At 38.7% G+C, this 22,015-nt stretch overlaps 1 protein-coding gene across 1 annotated transcript in view; it reads right to left on the bottom strand.

The window, feature by feature from the left end:
* Nucleotides 1–2,478: 2,478 nt before the first annotated feature.
* The window catches only part of PHTF1 (putative homeodomain transcription factor 1), a 71,839-nt gene continuing 52,302 nt past the window's right edge, over nt 2,479–22,015 (bottom strand). The window contains exons 12-19 of the mRNA XM_068963942.1: nt 21,054–21,182; nt 20,133–20,405; nt 18,818–18,949; nt 18,231–18,317; nt 5,286–5,441; nt 4,115–4,210; nt 3,325–3,450; nt 2,479–2,782 (exon numbers count right to left, since the gene is read on the bottom strand). Coding sequence (XP_068820043.1) covers nt 2,762–2,782; nt 3,325–3,450; nt 4,115–4,210; nt 5,286–5,441; nt 18,231–18,317; nt 18,818–18,949; nt 20,133–20,405; nt 21,054–21,182 — 1,020 coding nt within the window. The 3' untranslated portion in view covers nt 2,479–2,761. The remainder of the gene's footprint in view (nt 2,783–3,324; nt 3,451–4,114; nt 4,211–5,285; nt 5,442–18,230; nt 18,318–18,817; nt 18,950–20,132; nt 20,406–21,053; nt 21,183–22,015) is intronic.

Below are 22,015 nucleotides of genomic sequence, written 5' to 3'. Positions count from 1 at the left end.
GGCTCCCCCGTCCCTGGGATTCTCCAGGCAAGAACATTGGAGTGGGTTGCTATTTCCTTCTCCAATGAATGAAAGTGAAAAGTGAAAGTGAAGTCTCTCAGTCGTGTCCGACTCTTAGTGACCCCATGGACTGCAGCCTACCAGGCTCCTCCGTCCATGGGATTTTCCACGCAAGAGTACTGGAGTGGGGTGCCACTGCCTTCTCCAAAGGAAGGCTTATACCTTGCTAAAAAGATTTCAGATTTTTACCTTCAAAGAAATACTAAGCCATTAGTAGATTCTAAATGATAAGACTTGCATTTCAAAAAATACACATTAGTTTTTGAGATGAATAGGTGGGTATGGGAAAGAGGGATGCCATGTATATTGAAGAGCAGAAAAGCAGAATCCTGTTCAAAAACAAAAAGATATTAACTCAGATGAGGGTGGTAAAAATGGGGATGGAAAAGAATGGACTGATTAGAAAAACATCTAAAAGATAATTATTCAAAGACTTGGTGATTGGATGTGAGGTATGAGAAAGGCAAGAGTCAAAAATGATTGCCAGGACTTCCCTAGTGGTCCAGTGGTTAAGAATCCACCTTCCAATGTACGGGATGTGGTTTTGATCCCTGGGCAGGGAACGAAGATCCTAAGTGCCATGGGGCAACTAAGCCCTTGCACTGAGACCACTGAGCCTAGGTGCTCTAGAGACCACAGTGAGACAGGCTGCAAGTGGCAGCCAGAGGAAACCACACGCCACAACGAGAGGACTCTGGAGCGCTGCAATGGAGAGCCTGCGTGCCACAGTGAGGGCCCATTGCAGACAGAAAAGCCATTTTCAGGTTTCTGACATGAGCAAGAACACATACAGAAAAATTTACCCACCTGAAAAATCACTTAAACCAATTATAAACCATCAGAACCATAACTGAAACAACCCACAGGAGTAAACAGTTCTAAATACTGCATTTAAGCTAAAGAATTCAACGTGTAAAAAATTCAAATAAAAGTAGAACAGTGTTTTCGTGGGAGAAAAAAGATAAAGGCATCCGCTTTCTTCACCTGAAATCTGCACAGAGCTGCTCAATCCTGGCTTTGAGATAATCGTTTTTGTTCCTCATGATTTCTATTGAGTCACCTGTCAAAACACTGAAGTGCCTTTACAGATCAGTTCCTTCCAAAGGTAAATCACTATAAAGGGGTTTTACTTAAAAAAAAAAAATTGTAACTCTCATGCAGTATTTAGAATGGCTGCAAACTTTTGGTAATCCACTTCTAGTTCAGTTATCTTGCCCTCTATGTTTCTGTCTTCACAGTTAGGAAATCTGTCAGCAAAAGATTTTTAAAGGGTTTTAAACAGTAATTACAAATGGTTAGTGTGGGTTTACCAAGGGTTAAGTACTTCATGCTAAGTACCTTACATGATAACCTCATTTGACCTTAACAACCCTATTAGGTAGTTATTATCCCCATTACACAGGTAAGGAAATTGAGGTGCAAAAATGTTAAGCAACTTGCCTTGGACTATGAAGCTAATGTGTAGCATAGCCAAGGATATAAACCCAGAAAGGTCTGAACTCAATCCCTGGATTCGAGAAATTCATCTTTAAACCTAAAAAATCTTCCTGCCATATAAGGGTATGTATAAATGATACACTGATTTTGCATGGACATACTTCACATGTAATAAAAAAGCTTCTTAATTATTCCCATTCAAATATTCACAAGGTCTTGTCATTAAGATCTGTGTGCTTTCTATTTGCCTCAAGAGATTCTTCAAAGTGGGTAACTTAATGAGCAGGAATTACATGGAGATTATTAGTTTTCATTAACATCTGTGTATGTATTAAGTGTGACAGGGGATGCAGATAAGAGAACCCAAATCATCAATGGCACAGCTTGGCTCAGTATAGACACTGAAGACCTGAGACTACTGAGAGTACAGTAATGTAATGAATTAAATACATTCATTGAGTTGCACAACAAACTGAATACTTCACTTAGTACTGTGATGGGAAACAGCTCAGATGGTTCAAAATGGAAGACATATTGGATGGTGAATACGGACAAGTGTGCATAGAAAAATGTCTTATGCGGAATTACATGCTATATTATATGCATGACTGTTTCACCAACAACTATACAGTTATTAGGATTAACTTCAAAATTATAAACTAATTGAAAATTTCTCCAAAGTTTCACAGAAAATCACAGTTTAAAGGTTATTTTTTCTTTCAACAACAAAAAAGCCTAGAAACTGAAATTCTCCAATAAAGTTCTTTTATTCAGGTTCAACCTAAAATAGTTTAAACTTGATCTCTCTTTGATAGAGAAATGAAATATCCAATTCTATAGACTGTAATAGAAAAGTACTGAATTTGCATATTTCCAATATAGGATTTTGCTCCATGCTTTGGGCATCTACCATAGTTACCCAAAAGACTATTTCCAGTAGATATAACTGTCACAGCATTGAAATGCCCAGAATAAATTTCCTAACTTAAAAAGTTGTCCCTTAAGTTACTATAACACAACAGTCTTCAGTCTCCTGACTATTCATACTATTTGAAAACCATGAAAATACAGGTTTTTAGCATGCACGCCCAGTTGGAAAAGGATCTGTTCCTCTGAAAACACGATTCATTAGATTAGGAGAGCTGAGGGCACCTCTGCGTATGAACAAGCAGGTGGGTGTCTCATGGTTTTGCAGTCATCTCTTTCCTTAATGGGGTACGCACTGATGCCAGCAAGGGGAGAGAGTCCAGGCACATGACTCAGCTTATGACTTAATTTTCCACAGCTAAGAAAAGAAAATCACCAAAATCAGTTAGTTGGGGTTGACAGGTACACTTACATGTAAGCCAAGAACCATTTACACAAGAAAAAAGTATCAACTCTGGCAATAGCAACCATAGAACATCGCAGAGAAAACAAACATTAAAAACTTCCAGGATCAAAACTGCTATACTGCAGCTCATGGGGGTGCCTAGTTTTCCTTCATTCTGCCTCTGTACATTTCCCTAGCTCAGAGGCCACCCCAGCCCATGCTATTAAACCGACATGAGATTCAAACTTGACTTTTTGTTCCATTCAAGAGCACAGTCTATTGTGCTTGTATAAAATGAGAAACTCTAAGCTGAATGTCTATTTCAAACGCTTACTTCTCTGCCTGAAGAATCATTTCCGTGCCAGCCACTCTCTCCCTCCATCCCACCTTCCCCCACTAGCTCTCCCGTTCTCTCTCTCACACACATGCACACTGGGAAGGTTAAAGATTAGTGCACATACTAGCAAGTTTTAAGACTAATAAGGCAGATGCTACAGAGTGGTAATCTCACTTACTCTTATATTAAATCCTAGAAGATCACTTATAACACCTGAGACTGCGGAAAGGATAACCACTCGTGTGATATTGTAGATTAAGGGGTTCATTGTCAGTCCGTAGAGTCTAAATGGGGTGTCCAGCTCCTAAAAAACATGAAAGAGCTGAGATGAAACACATGATTTCACAGTAGCTATCAGTGATTATCAGACTGTTTTCTGAGTCTTGGGTGAGGATGACTGCTTAAGACTTCTTTCCTGATGTTCAATAGCTAGCTTCGAAAGCCCTGTAATGAGGGGGAGGGATAAATTTGGAATTAACAGCACAGAGTACTGTATATAAAATGGATAAACAGTAAGGACCTACTGTACAGCACTGGGAACTATATTCAATATCTTGCAATAACCTATAATAGAGAAGAATCAGAAAAAGAACACAAGTATATATATAACTGAATCACTATACATCAATTTAAAATAATAATTTAAAATTTTAAAAATAATAATGTAAATAAATAAACACCTGAAATGGGCTCTCACCTAGTTTTCCACTAGCTAAGTTTTTAAAGGTGGATTCACGCAATATGCAATTTGTGATTTTTTAATGTAATTTTCAAATGTGACAGACAACAGCAATGATTAGAACTTGGGTAATAAGTTGGGAAACTTTTCTCATAGAGTCATTAACCCCAACTATCAAGTCTGTATTTTGAATCTATCCAGCATTTATCTGTTACTAAGGTCATCTCCAAGAAGTGCAGCATTGATTTAATTGAATGGTAATAAAAATGCATCACAGGGCATTACTTACTTTTAACAACTTGGTGGATAGCTTTAACACATTGTTTACTAGGGTAAGCTGTTCTTTCTTATTCGGCTTTTTTTCCATTTTAAGATATAAATTAATCTAAGGGAAGGAACAGAGATTAGGGCAAATGTCATGTAAAAGATATATATATGTATGTGTGTATATATATATACACACACATATATATTGCATTCAATATGGCAGATTTGGAAGGCAATATTTTCAACTAAAATAAAATTTGAAATTCTAGTAGCTATTTTCACAGAGCACATATGTCACATACCCAACCCCCATCCCTAATCAGTTGGGGGGGAAAAAGGCTATTAAGTGAAGAAAAAATAATGATGAAGCAATTTATCAAAACAATGAAAATTTTATATTAATTTTAACAAGATATAAACTCCTTGAGTTCAAAAACTGTATCTTATTCATCTTGGTATCCCCTCAAAACTCTAACATCCTTATCAAACTCTCATGGAACGGAAGAAGATAGGACAGCTACTTTTAACTTATTAATTCCTTGTTTCTTCCCTTACAGTAAGAATTTTTCACTATAATTCTAAGTTCCACCCCACCCCCCCAAAAAAAAACTAATGATATCAGATATTTTAAAACTTATGGATAAACATGAAATTAAAAACAAAAAACTAACTCTATACTACTTTATATTCATAAGAAACATTTCTCAATCATATCTACTCACATACTAAAGAGCAAGTTATTTTTCAAACACTGAATGTATTCTACGAATGACAGAAAAGAAAGTCAAGAAGCTTACTAAACATACTTAAATGACAGGTACTCTAAAGAGCTTGACACAGAACATGAGATTAAAAGCATGCTCCATTACCACCACCAAAAATAATCTTTATACTGTGAAGTAGCATGGAGAATCCCCGTGGACAGAAGAGCCTGGCAGGCTACAGTCCATGGAGTCGTAGAGAGTCAGACACAACTGAGCGACGAAGCACAGCACCCAGTCCTGGGAGCAGGTGGGGAAGATAGTATCCTCATTTTATATACAAAACAACTATATGGTTGCAAAGTGACTTGTAAGGTATAAGCTAACACAGCTAGAAAGTGACAGAATCTAGACTCAACCCTGAATCTTCTGCATAAATCTTACTATACCATTTCTAACCACTGAATCAAACTATCAAGGACCAGTCAATACCTGTTCAGTAAGTAATATTGAGACATTGCTGTATTTCTTATTGGTTTCAGACCCCAATGAGGCTAAGCGCAGTAAGAAAAGTAGTAAAGCTGATTCCCAGATCAAAAACTCCCAATTATAAGCATCATTTAGGAAAGTTTTATGTCCACGGAGTACCTATGAAAAAGACCAGAAAAAAGTTAAGTTTTTCACTTGTATTAATTACTGTAATTGCTCCTTTACCGATTTAAAAACATTTACAAGATGCCACCATTTTAATACTCAGAGCAGAAGTTTTAATACTCATAAAGTATTATGTATTTCTCTAAGCTTCCCTACATTTTCTTCTTTGCATAAGAGACAGGAAGCATTTGGAAATCATGAAGGAAGAAAACATAGGTGAAACAAGACAAATGCATTTCCAAGCTCTTTAACCACAAGTGTGCCCACTCACAATTACATGGTGGCCATTTTTCAAAGTATTAAATTTGCATTTGACTAGCAGAGCCCCCTAAAACCTGCTGCCCGTTCCACTTACACGACTAGAAAATCCTGAGGATCAGTTCTTCACCCCACTTTAGGATCTGAATAACAGCAGCAGCCACCAGTTATCAAATGCCTATTATGTGTCAAGCTTTCAGGTAAAAGTTTTTGGTTTGCCTTTTTTTTTTTCCAAAACAAGGAGGACTGGAGATAACATGAAACTCGAGTCCATCTCCTCTCACAAGCACACCAAAATCACATCAATAAAAAGACTGGGGCCTATCAAAAAAGATATTCTACATTCAAAGACATAAAGAAGAAACCACAGTAAGATGACAGAAGGGGCACACTCACAATCATACTTATGATCAAATTCCACATCCCTTGGGTGAGTGACCCACAAACTGGAGAATAATTATATCACAAAAGTTCTCCCAAAAGAGTGAGAGCTCTGAGCCCACCCCAGGCTCCCCAGCCTAGGCATCTGGCATTGCAAGGAGGAATCTGCAGAACATTTGGCTTTGAAGGCCAATGGGGCTTGACTGCTGGCGCTCCTCAGGACTGGGGGAAACAGAAACTCCACTCATGGAGGGTGCACAGAAGGGGACTGAGGGCAAAAGCAGTGACTTTGTAGGAGCGTGGGACAGACCTCCCAGGTGCTGCTGGAGGGTCTCCTGGGGAAGGAGGGAGTGGTGTGGCTCTCCCTGGGGTCATAAAAGCTGGCAGCTGACATATCAGGGAGTATTCACAGAGATGTGAACTCTGACTGGAGGTAAACATCTCGCTTTGGATCTTGGCACCAACGCCTGGCCCCACCCAACAGCCTATAAGCTTCAGTGTTGAGACACCTTGCCAAACAACCGAGAGGGTGGAACACAGTCCCACTCATCAAAAGACAGCTGCCTAAACACTTCCTGAGCCCACAGCCACCTTGAGACACGCCCCGTGACACAGCCTGACCCACCAGAGAGCCAGCAACCATTCTACCCAGCAGTGGGCAGACACTGGTTCCTCCCACAGGAAGCCTGCACAAGCCTGTAGACCAGTCTCAACAACCAGAGGGATAGCAGAAGCAAGAAAACCACAATCCCACAGCCTCTGGAACTAATTCTGCAAGCACAGGTCAGAAATCACCCTGAGACCAGCTGGTCCCTGGCCCTTGGGTAACAAGATAGGTGGGAGAGTACTGTTGGGACACACAGGACATCCCCCACAGAGGGTCACTTCGCCAAGGTTAAGAAATGTAACTAATCCACTACATACATAACAAAAAAACAGATGACTTCCCTGAGGGTCCAGTGGTTGAGGATCCACCTGCCAATACACGGGACATAGGTTCGATCCCTCGTCTGGAAAGATTCCACATGCCTCAGAACAACTACGTTCATGCACCACAACTACTGAGGCTTGTATGTTCTAGAGCCCATGAGCCTCAACTACTGGGCCCACATGTTGCAAGTGCTAGGGCCCATGTGCTGAGAGCCCATTCTCCACGAGAAAAGCCGCCGCGATGAGAAACCCACACACCACACCTAAAGAGTACCTCCCACTCCCTGCACTTAGAGAAAGCCCACGAGCAGCCATGAGGACACAGCGCAGCCCCAAATTTAAAGTTTCTAAAATAAAAAAATAAACAGTAAATTGTTGTTTAAAACAAAACAAAAAATAAAAATTTAAACAAAATGACACAGCAAAGGAATATGTGCCAGATGAAGGCACAAGGTAAAACTCCAGAGGAATGACTAAGGGAACTGGAGACAGGCAATCTACCTGATAAAGAGTTCAAAGTAAAGATCGTAAAGATGATCCAAGAACTCAGAAAGAACGGCTCAAAGAGCAGTAAGTTTTTAGCAAAGAGCCAGAAAATATAAACAACAACCAAACAGGACTGAAGAATACAATAACTGAAATGAAAAATACATGAGAAGCAATCAATAGAAGAATAAATGAGGCAGAAGAATGGATCAGTGAGCTGGAAGATAGAATGGAGGAAATCACAGATACAGAACAGAATAAAGACAAAAGAATGAAAAGAAATGAGGACAGTTTAAGAAACCTCTGGGACAATGTCAAATGCCCCAACATTCGCTTCACAGGGGTCCCACCAGGAGATGAGGGAGAGAAAAGGCCTGAAAAAGTATCTGAACACTCTCCTATCATGGGAAAGGAAACAGTCACCCAAGTCCAGGAAGCGTACAGAATCCCATACAGGATTAACCCAGGGAGGAACATGCTGAAACATACAGTCATCAAACTTACAAAAATTAAAGACAGAGAAAATATGAAAATCAACAAGGGAAAAGCCACAAATAACATACAAGGGAATGTCCATAAGATTATAAGCAGATTTTTCAGGATAAACTCTGCAGGCCAGAAGGGAGTGTGGCCTTATAATATAAATGATATATTTAAAGTGATAATAGGGAAAAACCTACAACCAAGACTACCAAGCAAGGCTCTATATTGTGGCTGATGGAGAAATCAAAACCTTTACAGACAAGCAAAAGCTAAAAGAATTCAGTACCACCAAACCAGATTTAAAACAAATGCTAAAGCAATTTCTCTAAACAGAAAAGGCCACAATTAGAAACAAGAAAATTATGAAAGGAAAAGCTCATCAGTAAAGGCTCATCCAGTAAAGGTACAAAACCATCCACACACAAATATAACCAGAAATAGTGTGGGGAGGAGAGTACAAATGCAGGCTATTTAAAATGCATTTGAAATTAAGAGATCAACAACTTAGAACAATTTTGTATACATATAGGCTGCTACACCAAAACCTCATGGTAACCACAAACCAAAAATCCTAAATAGATGTACACACAAAAAAGAAAAAGGAATCCAAAGGCAACACTAAAGATAGTCAACAAAACACAAGAGAACAAGAGGAGAGGAGGAAAAAAAAATCTCCAAAAACACATTCAAAACAATTTTAAAAATGGCAATAAGAACATAGATAGTGATCATTAAATATAAACAGATTAAATGTAACAATTAAAAAAGACTGGTTGAATGGATACAAAAATAAGACCAATATATATGCTGTCTTCAAGAGACCCACTTCAGATCTAGAAACATATTCAGACTGAAAGTGAGAGGATGGCAAAAGGTAATCCATGCAAGTCATGAAAAAGGTCAGTTTTCATTCCAATCCCAAAGAAGGGCAATGCTAAAGAATGTTCAAACTACTGCACAATTGTACTCGTCTCACATGCTAGCAAAGTAATGCTGAAAATTCTCCAAGCCAGGCTTCAACAGTATGTTTGAACCATGAACTTCCAGATGTTCAAGCTGGATTTAGAAAGGGCAGAGAAACCAGATATCAAATTGCCAACATCTGTTGGATCATCGATAAAGAAAGAGTTTCAGGAAAACATCTACTTCTGCTTTATGGACTACACCAAAGTCTTCAACTGTGTGGATCACAACAAACTGTGGAAAATACTTAAAGAGATGGGAATACCAGACTACCTTACCTGCCTCCTGAGAAATCTGTATGCAGGTAAAGGAGCAACAGTTAGAACTGGACATGGAACAACAGACTGGTTCCAAATCGGGAAAGGAGTATGTCTAGGCTGTATATTGCTACCGTGCTTATTTAACTTATATGCAGAGTACATCATGCAAAATGCCAGGCTGGATGAAGCACAAGCTAGAATCAAGACTGCCAGGAGAAATATCAATAACCTCAGATACACAGATGACACCACCCTTTTGGCAGAAAGCAAAGAACTGAAGAGCCTCTTGATGAAAGTGAAAGAGGAGAGTGAAAAAGTTGGCTTAAAACTAAACATCCAGAAACCTAAGATCATGGCATCCGGTCCCATCACTTCATGGCAAATAGATGGGGAAACAGTAGCTGCCTTTATTTTTCTGGGCTCCAAAATCACTGCAGATGGTGATTGCAGCCATGAAATTAAAAGATGCTTGCTCCTTGGAAGAAAAGCTATGACCAACCTAGACAGCATATTAAAAAGCAGAGACATTATTTTGCCAACAAAGGTCCATCTAGTCAAAGCTATGGTTTTTCCAGTAGTCATGTATGGATGTGAGTTGGACTATAAAGAAAGCTGAGCATTGAAGAATTGATGCTTTTGAACTGTGGTGTTGGTGAAGACTCTTGAGAGTCCCTTGGACTACGAGGAGATCAAACTAGTCAATCCTAAAAGAAATCAGTCCCGAATATTCATTGGGAGGACTGATGCTGAAGCTGAAACTCCAATACTTTGGCCACCTGATGAGAACTGACTCATTGGAAAAGACCCTGATGCTGGGAAAGATTGAAGGTGGGAGGAGAAGGGGACGACAGAGGATGAGATGGTTGGATGGCATCACTGACTCAATGGACATGGGTTTGAGCTAGCTCCAGGGGTTGGTGATGGACAGGGAAGGTAGTGTGCTGCAGGTCCATGGGGCGACAAAGAGCTGACACGACTGAGCAGCTGAACTGAACTGATTCAAGTGGAAATCAAAAAGCTGGAGTAGCAATACCTATGCCAGACAAAACAGACTTTAAAATAAAGACTGTTACAAGGAACAAAGAAGGACACTATATCATGATCAAGGGGTCGATCAAAGAAGGTGTAGCAACTGTGTATTCATATGCGCCCAACACAGGAGTGCCTCAATATTTAAGGCAAATGTTAACAGACATCAAAAAAGAGAAACTGACAGTAACACAACAATAATAGGGGATTCTAATGCCCCACTTACATCATTAAACAGATCATCCAGAAAGAAGATCAGAAAGAAAACATAGCCCTTAAATGACACATCACACCAGATAGACTTAACTGACACTTCTTTAAACTTTTTGTTTTGTACCGGGGTATAGCCAATTACAATGTTGTGACAGTTTCAGGTGAACAGTGAATGGATTCAGCCATACATATACATGTATTCACTCTCCCCAAACTGTCCATCCATCCAGGCTGCCACATAACATTGAACACAATTCTATGTACTACACAGTAGGTCTTTGTTGGTTATCTGTTTTAAATACAGCAGTGTGTACATGTCTCAGATGAACTTAATTGATATTTACAGAGCATTCCATCTGAAAGCAGCAGAATGCACATTCTTTTCACGTGAACATGGAACACTGTCACAGATGAATCACATGCTGGTCCCTGAAGCAGGCCTTGGCCAGTTTAAGAAAATTGAAATTATATCAAGTATCTTTTCCAACCACAACACTGTAAGATTAGAAATCAACTACATGAGAAAAAAAAAATCAATCACATGCAGTTTATACAACATGCTACTAAACAACCAATGTGGAATGTATGTAGACACAGAGCTGATTCACACTGTTGTAGAGCAGAAATTAACATGACACTGTAAAGCAATTATACTACAACTTTTAAACAAAAACACTATGACAAATTGAGAGAGAGAAACCACAGAAGAAAAGTAAAAGCTTTATATTTTGGTATCATTAACAGCACTTTTTTCCTACTTTTTCAAACAGGCCCCCCCCCCTTTCAATTTGAACAGGCTAGAATCCATTCCTCAATCTTGATTGTAACTAGGTATAGCTATGTGACTGAGTTCTCCCCAATATAAAAATAACCACCACCACCACCAATGGATTACTGAAGAAATCAAAGAGAAAAAAATTTTAAATACCTAGAGACAAAGAAAACACGATTATCCAAAATCTATCAGAGACAGAAAATCAGTTCTTTAGAGGGATACAAGCTTACCTTTGGAAAGAAGAAAAATCTCTAACAACCTAACCTCATGCATAAAGCAACTAGAGGAAGAACAAACAAAACCCAAAGGTAGTAGAAGAAAATAAATCAAAAAGATCAGAGCAGAGATAAATGAAACAGAGACTAAGAAAACGAAAGAAAAGATCAATAAAGCTAAAAGTTTGTTCTTTGAAAAGATAAACAAAACTGATAAATATTTAACCAGACTTATCAGGAAAAAAAAAAAGGGAGAGGGACCACATCAATTAATTAGAAATGAGAAACCACTACAAGCAATTATGTATCAATAAAATAGACAACTTAGAAGAAATGGACAAATTCTGAGAGAGGTACAATCTCTCAAGACTGAACCAAGAAAAAATAGAAAATATAAATAGATCATTCACAAATACTGAAATTGAATCTATGATTTTAAAACTCCCAGACCAGAGACATTCACAGGTGAATTCCACCAAACATTTAGAAAAGAGATAACACCTATCCTTCTGAAATTATTCCCAAAAACTTCACAGGAAGGATTAATTCCAAACTCACTATATGAGACCATCATCACTCTGATATCAAGACCAGACAAAGAAATCACACACACAGAAAAAAATTGTAAGCCTATAACACTGATGAACATAGATGCAAAAATCCTCAACAAAATAACAGCAAACTGAATCCAACAATACCGTAAAAGGATCATATACCATGATCAAGTGGGATTTATCTCAGAGATGCAAGAATTTTTCAATATCCACACATCAGTGTGATACACTACACATTAACAAATTGAAGAATAAAAACTGTATGATTATCTCAATAGATGCAGAAAAAACTTTTGACAACATTTAACATCCATTGATGATTACAAACTCACATCAAACTGGACATAGAGGGAACATATCTCAATGTACTAAAGGCCACATATCACAAACCCACAGCTACCATCATACTCAACAGTGAAAAGCTGAAAGCATTCCCTCTAAGATCAAGAACAAGACAAGGATGCCCAACTTCACTTCTTTGATTCAACAGAGTTTTGGAAGTCCCAGCTACAGCCTTCAGAGAAGAAAAAGAAATAAAAGGAATCCAAATTGGAAAGGAAGAAGTAAAACTGTCACAGTTTGCAGACGATATGATGCTGTACATAGAAAATCCTAAAGATGCCATCAGAAAACGATTGAAGCTCATCAGTGAATTTGGTAAAGTTGCAGAATACAAAATTAATACACAGAAATCTGTTGCAATTCTATACACTAACAACAAAAGATAAGAAAGAAACTAAGGAAACAATCCTATTTACCATCATATCAAAAAGAATAAAATACCTAGGAATAAACCTACTTAAGGAGGCTAAACACTTGTACTCCAAAAACTATAAGACACTGATGAAAGAAATTGAAGATGACACAGCAGATGGAAAGATATATACATATATATACCAGTTTCTTGGACTGGCAGGATTAATGTTGTTAACCATACGACTCAAGACAATCTACAGATTCAATGCAATCTCTATTAAACTACCATTGAAATTTTTCAAAGAACTAAAACAAAAAAAAGTTTTTAATTTGTATAGAAACACAAAATATGTCGATAGGCAAAGCAATCTGGAGAAAGAAAAACAAAGCTGGAGGAAACAGGCTCCCTGACTTCTGACTACAATGCAAAATTACAGTAATCAAAACAGTATGGTACTGGCACAAAAACAGAAATAAGATCGATGGCACAGGATTGAAAGCCCAGAAATAAACCCACAGACCTACAGTCAATCAATCTACGGCAAAGGAGGCAAGAACATACGATGGAGAAAAAACAGTCTCTTGAATAAATGGTGCTGGGAAAACGGACAGCTAAGTGGAAAAGGACAAAATTATAAAATTTCTCTAACATTACAACAAAAATAAAATGGATTAAAGATGCAAATGTAAAACTGGATACTATGATATAAAGTTCCTAGAGGAAAACACAGGCAGAACACTCTTTTACATAAATCAGAGTAATATCTTTTTGGATCCATCTCCTAGAGTTATGGAAATAAAAACAAAAATAAACAAATGGGACCAAATTAAACTTAAAAGCTTTTGCACAACAAAGGATACCACAAACAAAACAAAAAGACAAATTACAGAATGGGAGAAAATGTTTATAAATGATGAGACCAACAAGGCTTTATTCCCAAAATATACAAACAGCTCATACAACTCAATAACAAAAACACCCAAATTAGCCCAATTAAAAGATGGACAGAAGATCTAAATAGACAGTTCTCCAAAAAAGGACATGCAGATGACCAAAAGGCACATGTAAAGATGCTCAACACTGCTAATTATTAGAGAAATGCACAACAAATCTACAATAAAGTATCACCTCACTTTGGTCAGAATGGCCATCATCAAAAAGTCTACAAATAATAAATGTTGAAGAGGGTGTAAAGAAAAAGGAACCCTCCTACACTGTTGGTGGGAATGTAAATTGGTACTATCACCAGGGAGATTATGAAGGTTCCTTAAGAAACTAAAAACAGAGTTACAACATATGACCCTCCAATCCTACTCCTGGGCATATATCCACACAAAACTACAATTGAAAAATACATATGCATCCCAATGTTCACTGCAGCACTATTTACAACAGTCAAGACATACAAGCAATATAAATGTCTATCAACAGACAAATGGATAAAGAAGCTGTGGTATATATATCACAGGGAATTATACTCAATGTTTATAATAACCTATGTGCTTAGTCGCTCAGTCATGTCTAACTCTTTGTGACCCCACAGATCGTAGCCTGCCAGGCTCCTCTGTCCATGGGGATTCTCCAGGCAAGAATACTGGAGTGGGTTGCCATGCCCTCTTCCAGGGGATCTTCCCAGCCCAGAGATTGAACCCAGGTTCTCCCACATTGCAGGCATATTTTTTACCATTTAACCTACCAAGGAAGCCCATATAAGGGAAAAGAATCTGCAAAGAAAATATATAGTTACATATAAACATGTATAAATATGTATAACTGAATCACTTTGCTGTATACCTTAAACATAAGATTGTAAATCAACTATACTTAAATTTTAATAAAAAAGAGAGAGCTCAGAAAGAGAAAATATTTTGTAGCAAACTCAGATTTGTTACCAAAATAAATGAAATAAATTTTCAACATTGGAAAAGCAGAGATAGTACTTTGCCAACAAAGGTCCGTCTAGTCAAGGCTATGGTTTTTCCAGTGGTCATGTATGGATGTGAGAGTTGGACTGTGAAGAAAGCTGAGTGCCGAAGAATTGATGCTTTTGAACTGTGGTGTTGGAGAAGACTCTTGAGAGTCCCTTGGACTGCAAGGAGATCCAACCAGCCCATTCTAAAGATCAGTCCTGGGTGTTCATTGGAAGGACTGATGCTAAAGCTGAAACTCCAATACTTTGGCCACCTGATGCGAAGAGTTGACTCATTGGAAAAGACTCTGATGACGGGAGGGATTGGGGGGCAGGAGAAGGGGACGACGGGATGAGATGGCTGGATGGCCTCACTGACTCGATGCACATGAGTTTGGGTGAACTCCGGTGGTGACGGACAGGGAGGCCTGGCGTGCTGTGATTCACAGGGTAGCAAAGAGTTGGATATGACTGAGCGACTGAACTGAACTGAACTGAAAGATATTAAAGCACTTTGATAGAATAACAGCAAAAAAAGAAGAAACAAGCAATCGATATGCTGACTATAAAAGGCAACTAAAATATAAAGAAAAAATAAATGAAAAGGGGTAGAAAACAAAGATACAGCATACAAAAACTAATCAAAAGACAGTATAGTTAAATTAAAATCAAATAGAGTAGATTTTAAGATACATTAGAAACAGAGACATTTTATCAGTTCATGAAGACAGACAAAGCTTGACACTATTCAGGATTAAAGGAGATTAAAGAGCTAAATGACAGATGAGAGATGACAGCTAAATGAATATGTGATCCTGGATTGAGAAAAAAAAAAAAGACTATAAATTACATAAAAGTCAATCCACCAAGGAGATGGATATCAATTCCAAGTCTGCATGCACCCAATTATATTGCTTAAAAACATATAAAGCAAAAATTGACAGAAACAAAAGGAGAAAAAGATTAATCCACCATCAGAGCAGACATGACCATACTTCTCTCAATGGATTATAAAATAAGGAAACCAAAAAGATGAGTAAGAATATGGGAAATTTCAGCCATACAACTAATAAACTTGGGCTAATTTACAGAGAGGGAAAACTGCTCTCCAAAACAAAGGAATACAAATTCTTTCAAAGACCTGATGGAAGATTTAATGAAACTCACCATGTACTGGATAACAGAACAAGTCTGTACTTATTTCAAAGGACTGAAAACATTCAGAGCATGTTCTCTGACTGTCGCAGAATTAAAACTCAGTAAGTGGAAAAGTATAGAATAAGGCTGTAAATTCTCATAAAAAAGAAAACACAGAAATAGAAACAAAAAATATACAGGGACCTCTCCAAAGAACATAGGAAGGCACTTTAAGGGTCTCCCGCTGGCCACATCTAGGACAATTATGTATCAAAAGAATATAGTAATTGTTTATAATCCATTGGATAAAAACAAAAGCATAGGAATCCAAAACATAATAAATGAATGAATGATTAAATGGGGAAAAGTCTACTTTAGAGTGATAATAAAATTAGAAGAAATGAAGAAGTTAGAAAAATCACTATTTTGTATCCATCATGATATATAGCTTTATTACCAATCAAAAACTTCCAATTAAGTTACCATGATCTTACTCTTATTCTCATTTCAAAAGTCATAAAAATTAACAAGTATTCAAAATAGCAAAAGAATTTTAGACACAGTAAATACACACACACACAGGGCTGGCCAAAACGTTAGTATGGTTTTTCTGTACCATCTTACAGAAAAATTCAAACAAATTTTTTGGCCCAACCCAAGCAGAAGATATTAAGAAGAGGTGGCAAGAAAACAGAACTGTACAAAAAAGATCTTCACGACCAGATAATCATGATGGTGTGATCACTCATCTAGTGCCAGACATCCTGGAATGTGAAGTCAAGTGGGCCTTAGAAAGCATCACTACAAACAAAGCTAGTGGAGGTGATGGCATTCCAGTGGAGCTATTTCAAATCCTGAAAGATGATGCTGTGAAAGTGCTGCACTCAATATGCCAGCATATTTGAAAAACTCAGCAGTGGCCACAGGACTGGAAAAGGTCCGTTTTCATTCCAATCTCAAAGAAAGGCAATGCCAAACAATGCTCAAACTACCGCACAATTGCACTCATCTCACACGCTAGTAAAGTAATGCTCAAAATTCTCCAAGTCACGCTTTAGCAATACGTGAACCGTGAACTTCCTGATGTTCAAGCTGGTTTTACAAAAGGCAGAACCAGAGATCAAATTGCCAACATCCGCTGGATCATGGAAAAAGCAAGAGAATTCCAGAAAAACATCTATTTCTGCTTTATTGACTATGCCAAAGCCTTTGACTGTGTGGATCACAATAAACTGTGGAAAATTCTGAAAGAGATGGGAATACCAGACCACCTGATCTGCCTCTTGAAAAATCTGTATGCAGGTCAGGAAGCAACAGTTAGAACTGGACATGGAACAACAGACTGGTTCCAAATAGGAAAAGGAGTACATCAAGGCTGTATATCGTCACCCTGCTTATTTAACTTATATGCAGAGTACATCATGAGAAACACTGTACTGGAAGAAACACAAGCTGGAAGCAATATTGCCAGGAGAAATATCAATAACCTCAGATATACAGATGACACCACCCTTATAGCAGAAAGTGAAGAGGAACTAAAAAGCCTCTTGATGAAAGTGAAAGAGGAGAGTGAAAAAGTTGGCTTAAAGCTCAACATTCAGAAAACAAACATTATGGCATCTGGTCCCATCACTTCATGGGAAATAGATGGGAAAACAGTGGAAACAGTGTCAGACTTTATTTTGGGGGGCTCCAAAATCACTGCAGATGGTGATTGTAGCCATGAAATTAAAAGACGCTCACTCCTTGGAAGAAAAGTTATGGCCAACCTAGATAGCATATTCTAAAGCAGAGACATTACTTTGCCAACTAAGGTCTGTCTAGTGAAGGCTATGGTTTTTCCAGTGGTCATGTATGGATGTGAGAGTTGGACTGTGAAGAAGGCTGAGCGCTCAAGAATTGATGCTTTTGAACTGTGGTGTTGGAAAAGACTCTTGAGAGTCCCTTGGACTGCAAGGAGATCCAACCAGTCCATTCTGAAGGAGATCAGCCCTGGGATTCCTTTGGAAGGAATGATGCTAAAGCTGAAACTCCAGTACTTTGGCCACCTGATGCGAAGAGTTGACTCATTGGAAAAGACTGTGATGCTGGGAGGGATTGGGGGCAGGAGGAGAAGGGGACGAGAGAGGATGAGATGGCCGGATGGCATCACCGACTCGATGGACATGGGTTTGAGTGAACTCTGGGAGTTGGTGATGGACAGGGAGGCCTGGCGTGCTGCGATTCATGGGGTCGCAAAGAGTCAGACACGACTGAGCGACTGAACTGAACTGAACTGAATACTTCAATATAATCATCCTGGCACCTTAACCTTGGACTCCCTGGTTCCCAGAGCTGTCAGAAACAAACATCTGTTGCGTATGTGTATGTGTGTGCGTATGTGTATGTGTGTGCGTGTGTGTGAGTGTATTCACTTAAATACAGTGAACTAGTTTAAAACAGAGAGCAAGTTCTATTTTCTTCTTTCCCCTGAAATAGATCTGAAACTCTTACCTGGGCACAACAAATGAAAGCAATGGAAAGTGTCAGTAGGAAGACAGAAGACACAACCACATCCACTGATCGCTGTGGGCCCCGTCTCTGGAGAGTGAGACACAGGTTAGCGTTTTAGGTCCCTGCTGGAGACAGATTAGGGGACCTAATCTTACTATGTTGGTGTGAAAACGAATGTTTATAAGAGGTTTCTGACACAGGATTTTAATATATTTTGGACATCTTCAACTTTAGTTACGCTCTGAGATTCATGCCATTCAAGTTAAGGGTGTGACTGATTCACTAACACATTTTCAGCAGGAATGTTTCCCCAGAAGTCAGGAAAAGATGCAAAATTCAGCGTATCACTCTGCCCTAAGAGTTAAACTTTCTTTTCCCTTTCCAAGCCCTTGTTTCATCAGCTCTACCAGCTCTGCAGCTAGATCACTCCCAATCTGTTGTCAAGCAGGTGAGCTAGATGTCAGTCCCTGATATAATCTGTCCAGAACACAGGACTGCCCAGCCTGGTGAATATCTGCCACCAGAAATTTCGATGAGCATGTTTTCTGTGTATTACTGCAGATATTCCACGGTTAGTTAAAACTCACCTTTAGAAAGGAACGCAGTGATAACCATATCTTAATGTTCTCCACCTTTTTAAGTCTGAAATGAGGTATTTCATATTTCCTAGCTTTCCTGGCAGAAGTAATATGGCTGAAGAGTTTTGCAAATAAAAATCTCTAGAGGAGGTTAAAAAAAAAATCACAAAGTAAAATGTACATATGTGTCACTGTGTGTAAACTTATATAATTGTAAAATATTCCCAGCACATAAAAAATATTAAAAGAATCAAGTTCCGATCATTATGTATAATGTGCTTTCTGTAGCAACAGATTAATGAGCTATTAACAATGCTTTTTCACTTCCTGTCTTAGTGACTTCTTCAGGGGGGCTTCCCCAAAGGCTCAGTAGGTAAGGAATCCACCTGCAATGCAAGAGACACAGAAAATGTGGGTTCCATCCCTAGGTCAGGAAGATGCCCTGGAGGAGAGCATGGCAACCCACTCCAGTATTCTTGCGTAAATTATCCCATGGACAGAGGAGCTTGTAGCTTGGGCTACAATCCAAAGGGTCACAAAGAACTGGACACAACTGAACACGCATGTACACATTCTTCTGATATACTACACTCTGGACATTTTCAAGGAATACACCTTGGAGACCTTTGTGAATCCCAACCTTCACAAATTCAAACATTTATACAAAATTCTAGCTTACTCCCAAATTACATTTCCATATAAAAACTGTAGTTTTTACACATATCACCTATATAATAAGCCCTCAATACCAAACTCTTATCCAATTTCAATAAATTTATTTCTCACTTGGCCATTTTTCAGAAACATTTTCACCTTGGAATTACTACACACTCTACATGGTGGCTCAGACAGTAAAGCGTCTGTCTACAATGCGGGAGACCCGGGTTCAATCCCTGGGTTGGGGAGATCCCCTGGAGAAGGAAATGGCAATCCACTCCAGTACTATTGCCTGGTAAATCCCATGGACAGAGGAGCCTAGTAGGCTACAGCCCATGGGGTCGCAAAGAGTTGGACATGACTTCACTTTCACTTTCTACATATAAAAAACACATCGAGGCACATCAAGGAGCAGGTGCGAACAATCAGCTAGGCTCAGTCACTTACTCCTACATATAGGCTCAGTAAAATTTCAGATTACAGCATGTTATTTGTAAATAATCAATATCAGAAGTGTTAAACCCACAAATACCAAAAGTCCACTTATCAAGCCTCCACTGCCCATGTTAGCTTCTGTAGAGAGAACAAATCAAGACAACAAAAGCAACTAAACAGAACATCATAAACAAAAAAAGAGGTGAGAAATTTTACTCAGTTTTCTACTGACCTGTTTATATGTTCTCTCTGCCACACACATCATGAAAAAAAACATCCAGGTAAGACACAGTCGCTCAAAAAAGTTAATTATAGACAAAATAATAATAGGTGTAACAGGTGGTGCCCCACAAAAGAGAGTCAAGATCTCCTCAGCTGAGATGGATTTTAGCTGGTCAAGGTTCTTCTCACGGAACAGTCGGTGTAAAAAAGGGAAAAATGCTAATCCAATGGTGACGACATTTCCCAGCATCTGATAACCTACTCCTTGCTGATATGCATTAACCTGGAAATTAATTTAAAACAGCTATCATTATTGCACAGCTATATGCAGCTGTGAAGCAGTATTTGTCACATACTATTTAGATTATTATAAACTAAATCTGTTCTAAAAGAAATACAAATAAAAATGAAGTACAGATTTATGACTTTTAGGATCAAATAAGAAATATTTGTAAAGTCTACCTGAATAATTGATCAGGCTCAAAGAGACCTCTGTAACAAATTAAAAAACACACTACCAAGTGAAAACTGGCTACAAAACTTAAGGTACACATACTTGTGTCTTAAAAACAGAGTCAATGTTTTGATCATTAAATACAATCTGAAATAGCTGTCTGTGTGTGCATGTGTGTTCTGTTCAGTTATGCCCGACTCTTTGTGACCCCATGGACTGCAGTCCACCAGGATCCTCTGTCCATGGGATTTCCCAGGCAAGAATACTGGAGTGGGTTGCTATTTCCTTCTGCAATGAAATAGCTGCTGATGTGCCCGACTCTTTGTGATCCCATGGACTGCAGTCCACCAGGATCCTCTGTCCATGGGATTTCCCAGGCAAGAATACTGGAGTGGGTTGCCATTTCCTTCTGCAATGAAATAGCTGCTGATTATAAAACAGATCTTTTGAAAACTCTGAAAACTTACTAAACCTTACCCTGCTCATGATGATGCCACTTATTTCCAACACAGACATATCCATCTTTTTGCACTCATTCCCTTCCCAGATTATCGCACTAACTCGATCAGAGGCAGGACTTGAGTTCTGAAGCCAGAATAAATGGTTCTGAGAAGAAAAAATAAATATTTCCATCCACTCATTCTTTCCTCCTTTAGAATTTTTTCCCTTTGTCTGGCTCCCAGGCCACATTCGCCAGTGCTCTGCCTTGTCATTCTGTTCTCTCCCTCACAAAGCCCATCACTCCAATTACCACCTCCACGATGCTGGCTTCTGGTCCTTTCTCCTCACTAAGCCAATTTCTTACCTGAAGAGAGAGGTTGTATATCTTCTGTGATGATGGGAGGTAGGATTCCATGATCTCTGAAGTTGCTTCCCCCTCTAAGCATATGGAAGTGAGGATAAGCTTGGCGTATTCATGGGATATCAAGGAGGAAAGTATTTCCATAGCACCATGACTAGAACAGGGGTAGGAGGAAGTTAGGTAGGAGAGGCGCTAATAGGACTTAGATATCACAGGAACGGTAAGGAGGTCAGCCTTTCTCTGGTCTAACCAGGACATGGACAAGCACAGAAAGCACAAGAGGAGAAGGTCACTATGGAAACAGCCCAGCACGTTCCCCTGCCATGTCATGTCTCGTTCTTCAAGTCCCAACTCGAGTCCATTTTATCAACATGTGCTCTCTGATGGCCACAAGTCTCTCTCATATTGCCCCTCTGAATTAATCAAAACAGTCTATCGCAGATAAGTCTGCATTAATTATATGCTGCTGCTTTTACAGTGCCCTCTACTTGTTTTCCATAAAATCATCTTGTTCCCAAACTAATATATGTTATTTTTTTTAAAAGAAGATCATATGGCATATTTCTTCTCCTACAACAATGCTTAGCATAATGCTGATGAGCATTTATGGATCTACTAACTGATTTAGCCAAAAAAT

The sequence above is a fragment of the Capricornis sumatraensis genome, chromosome 2 (genome assembly GCF_032405125.1).
Source record: "Capricornis sumatraensis isolate serow.1 chromosome 2, serow.2, whole genome shotgun sequence".
Classification (NCBI taxonomy): Eukaryota; Metazoa; Chordata; class Mammalia; order Artiodactyla; family Bovidae; genus Capricornis; species Capricornis sumatraensis.
Note: the sequence above shows the minus strand (reverse complement) of the source record. Positions and strands in the feature narration are given on the sequence as shown.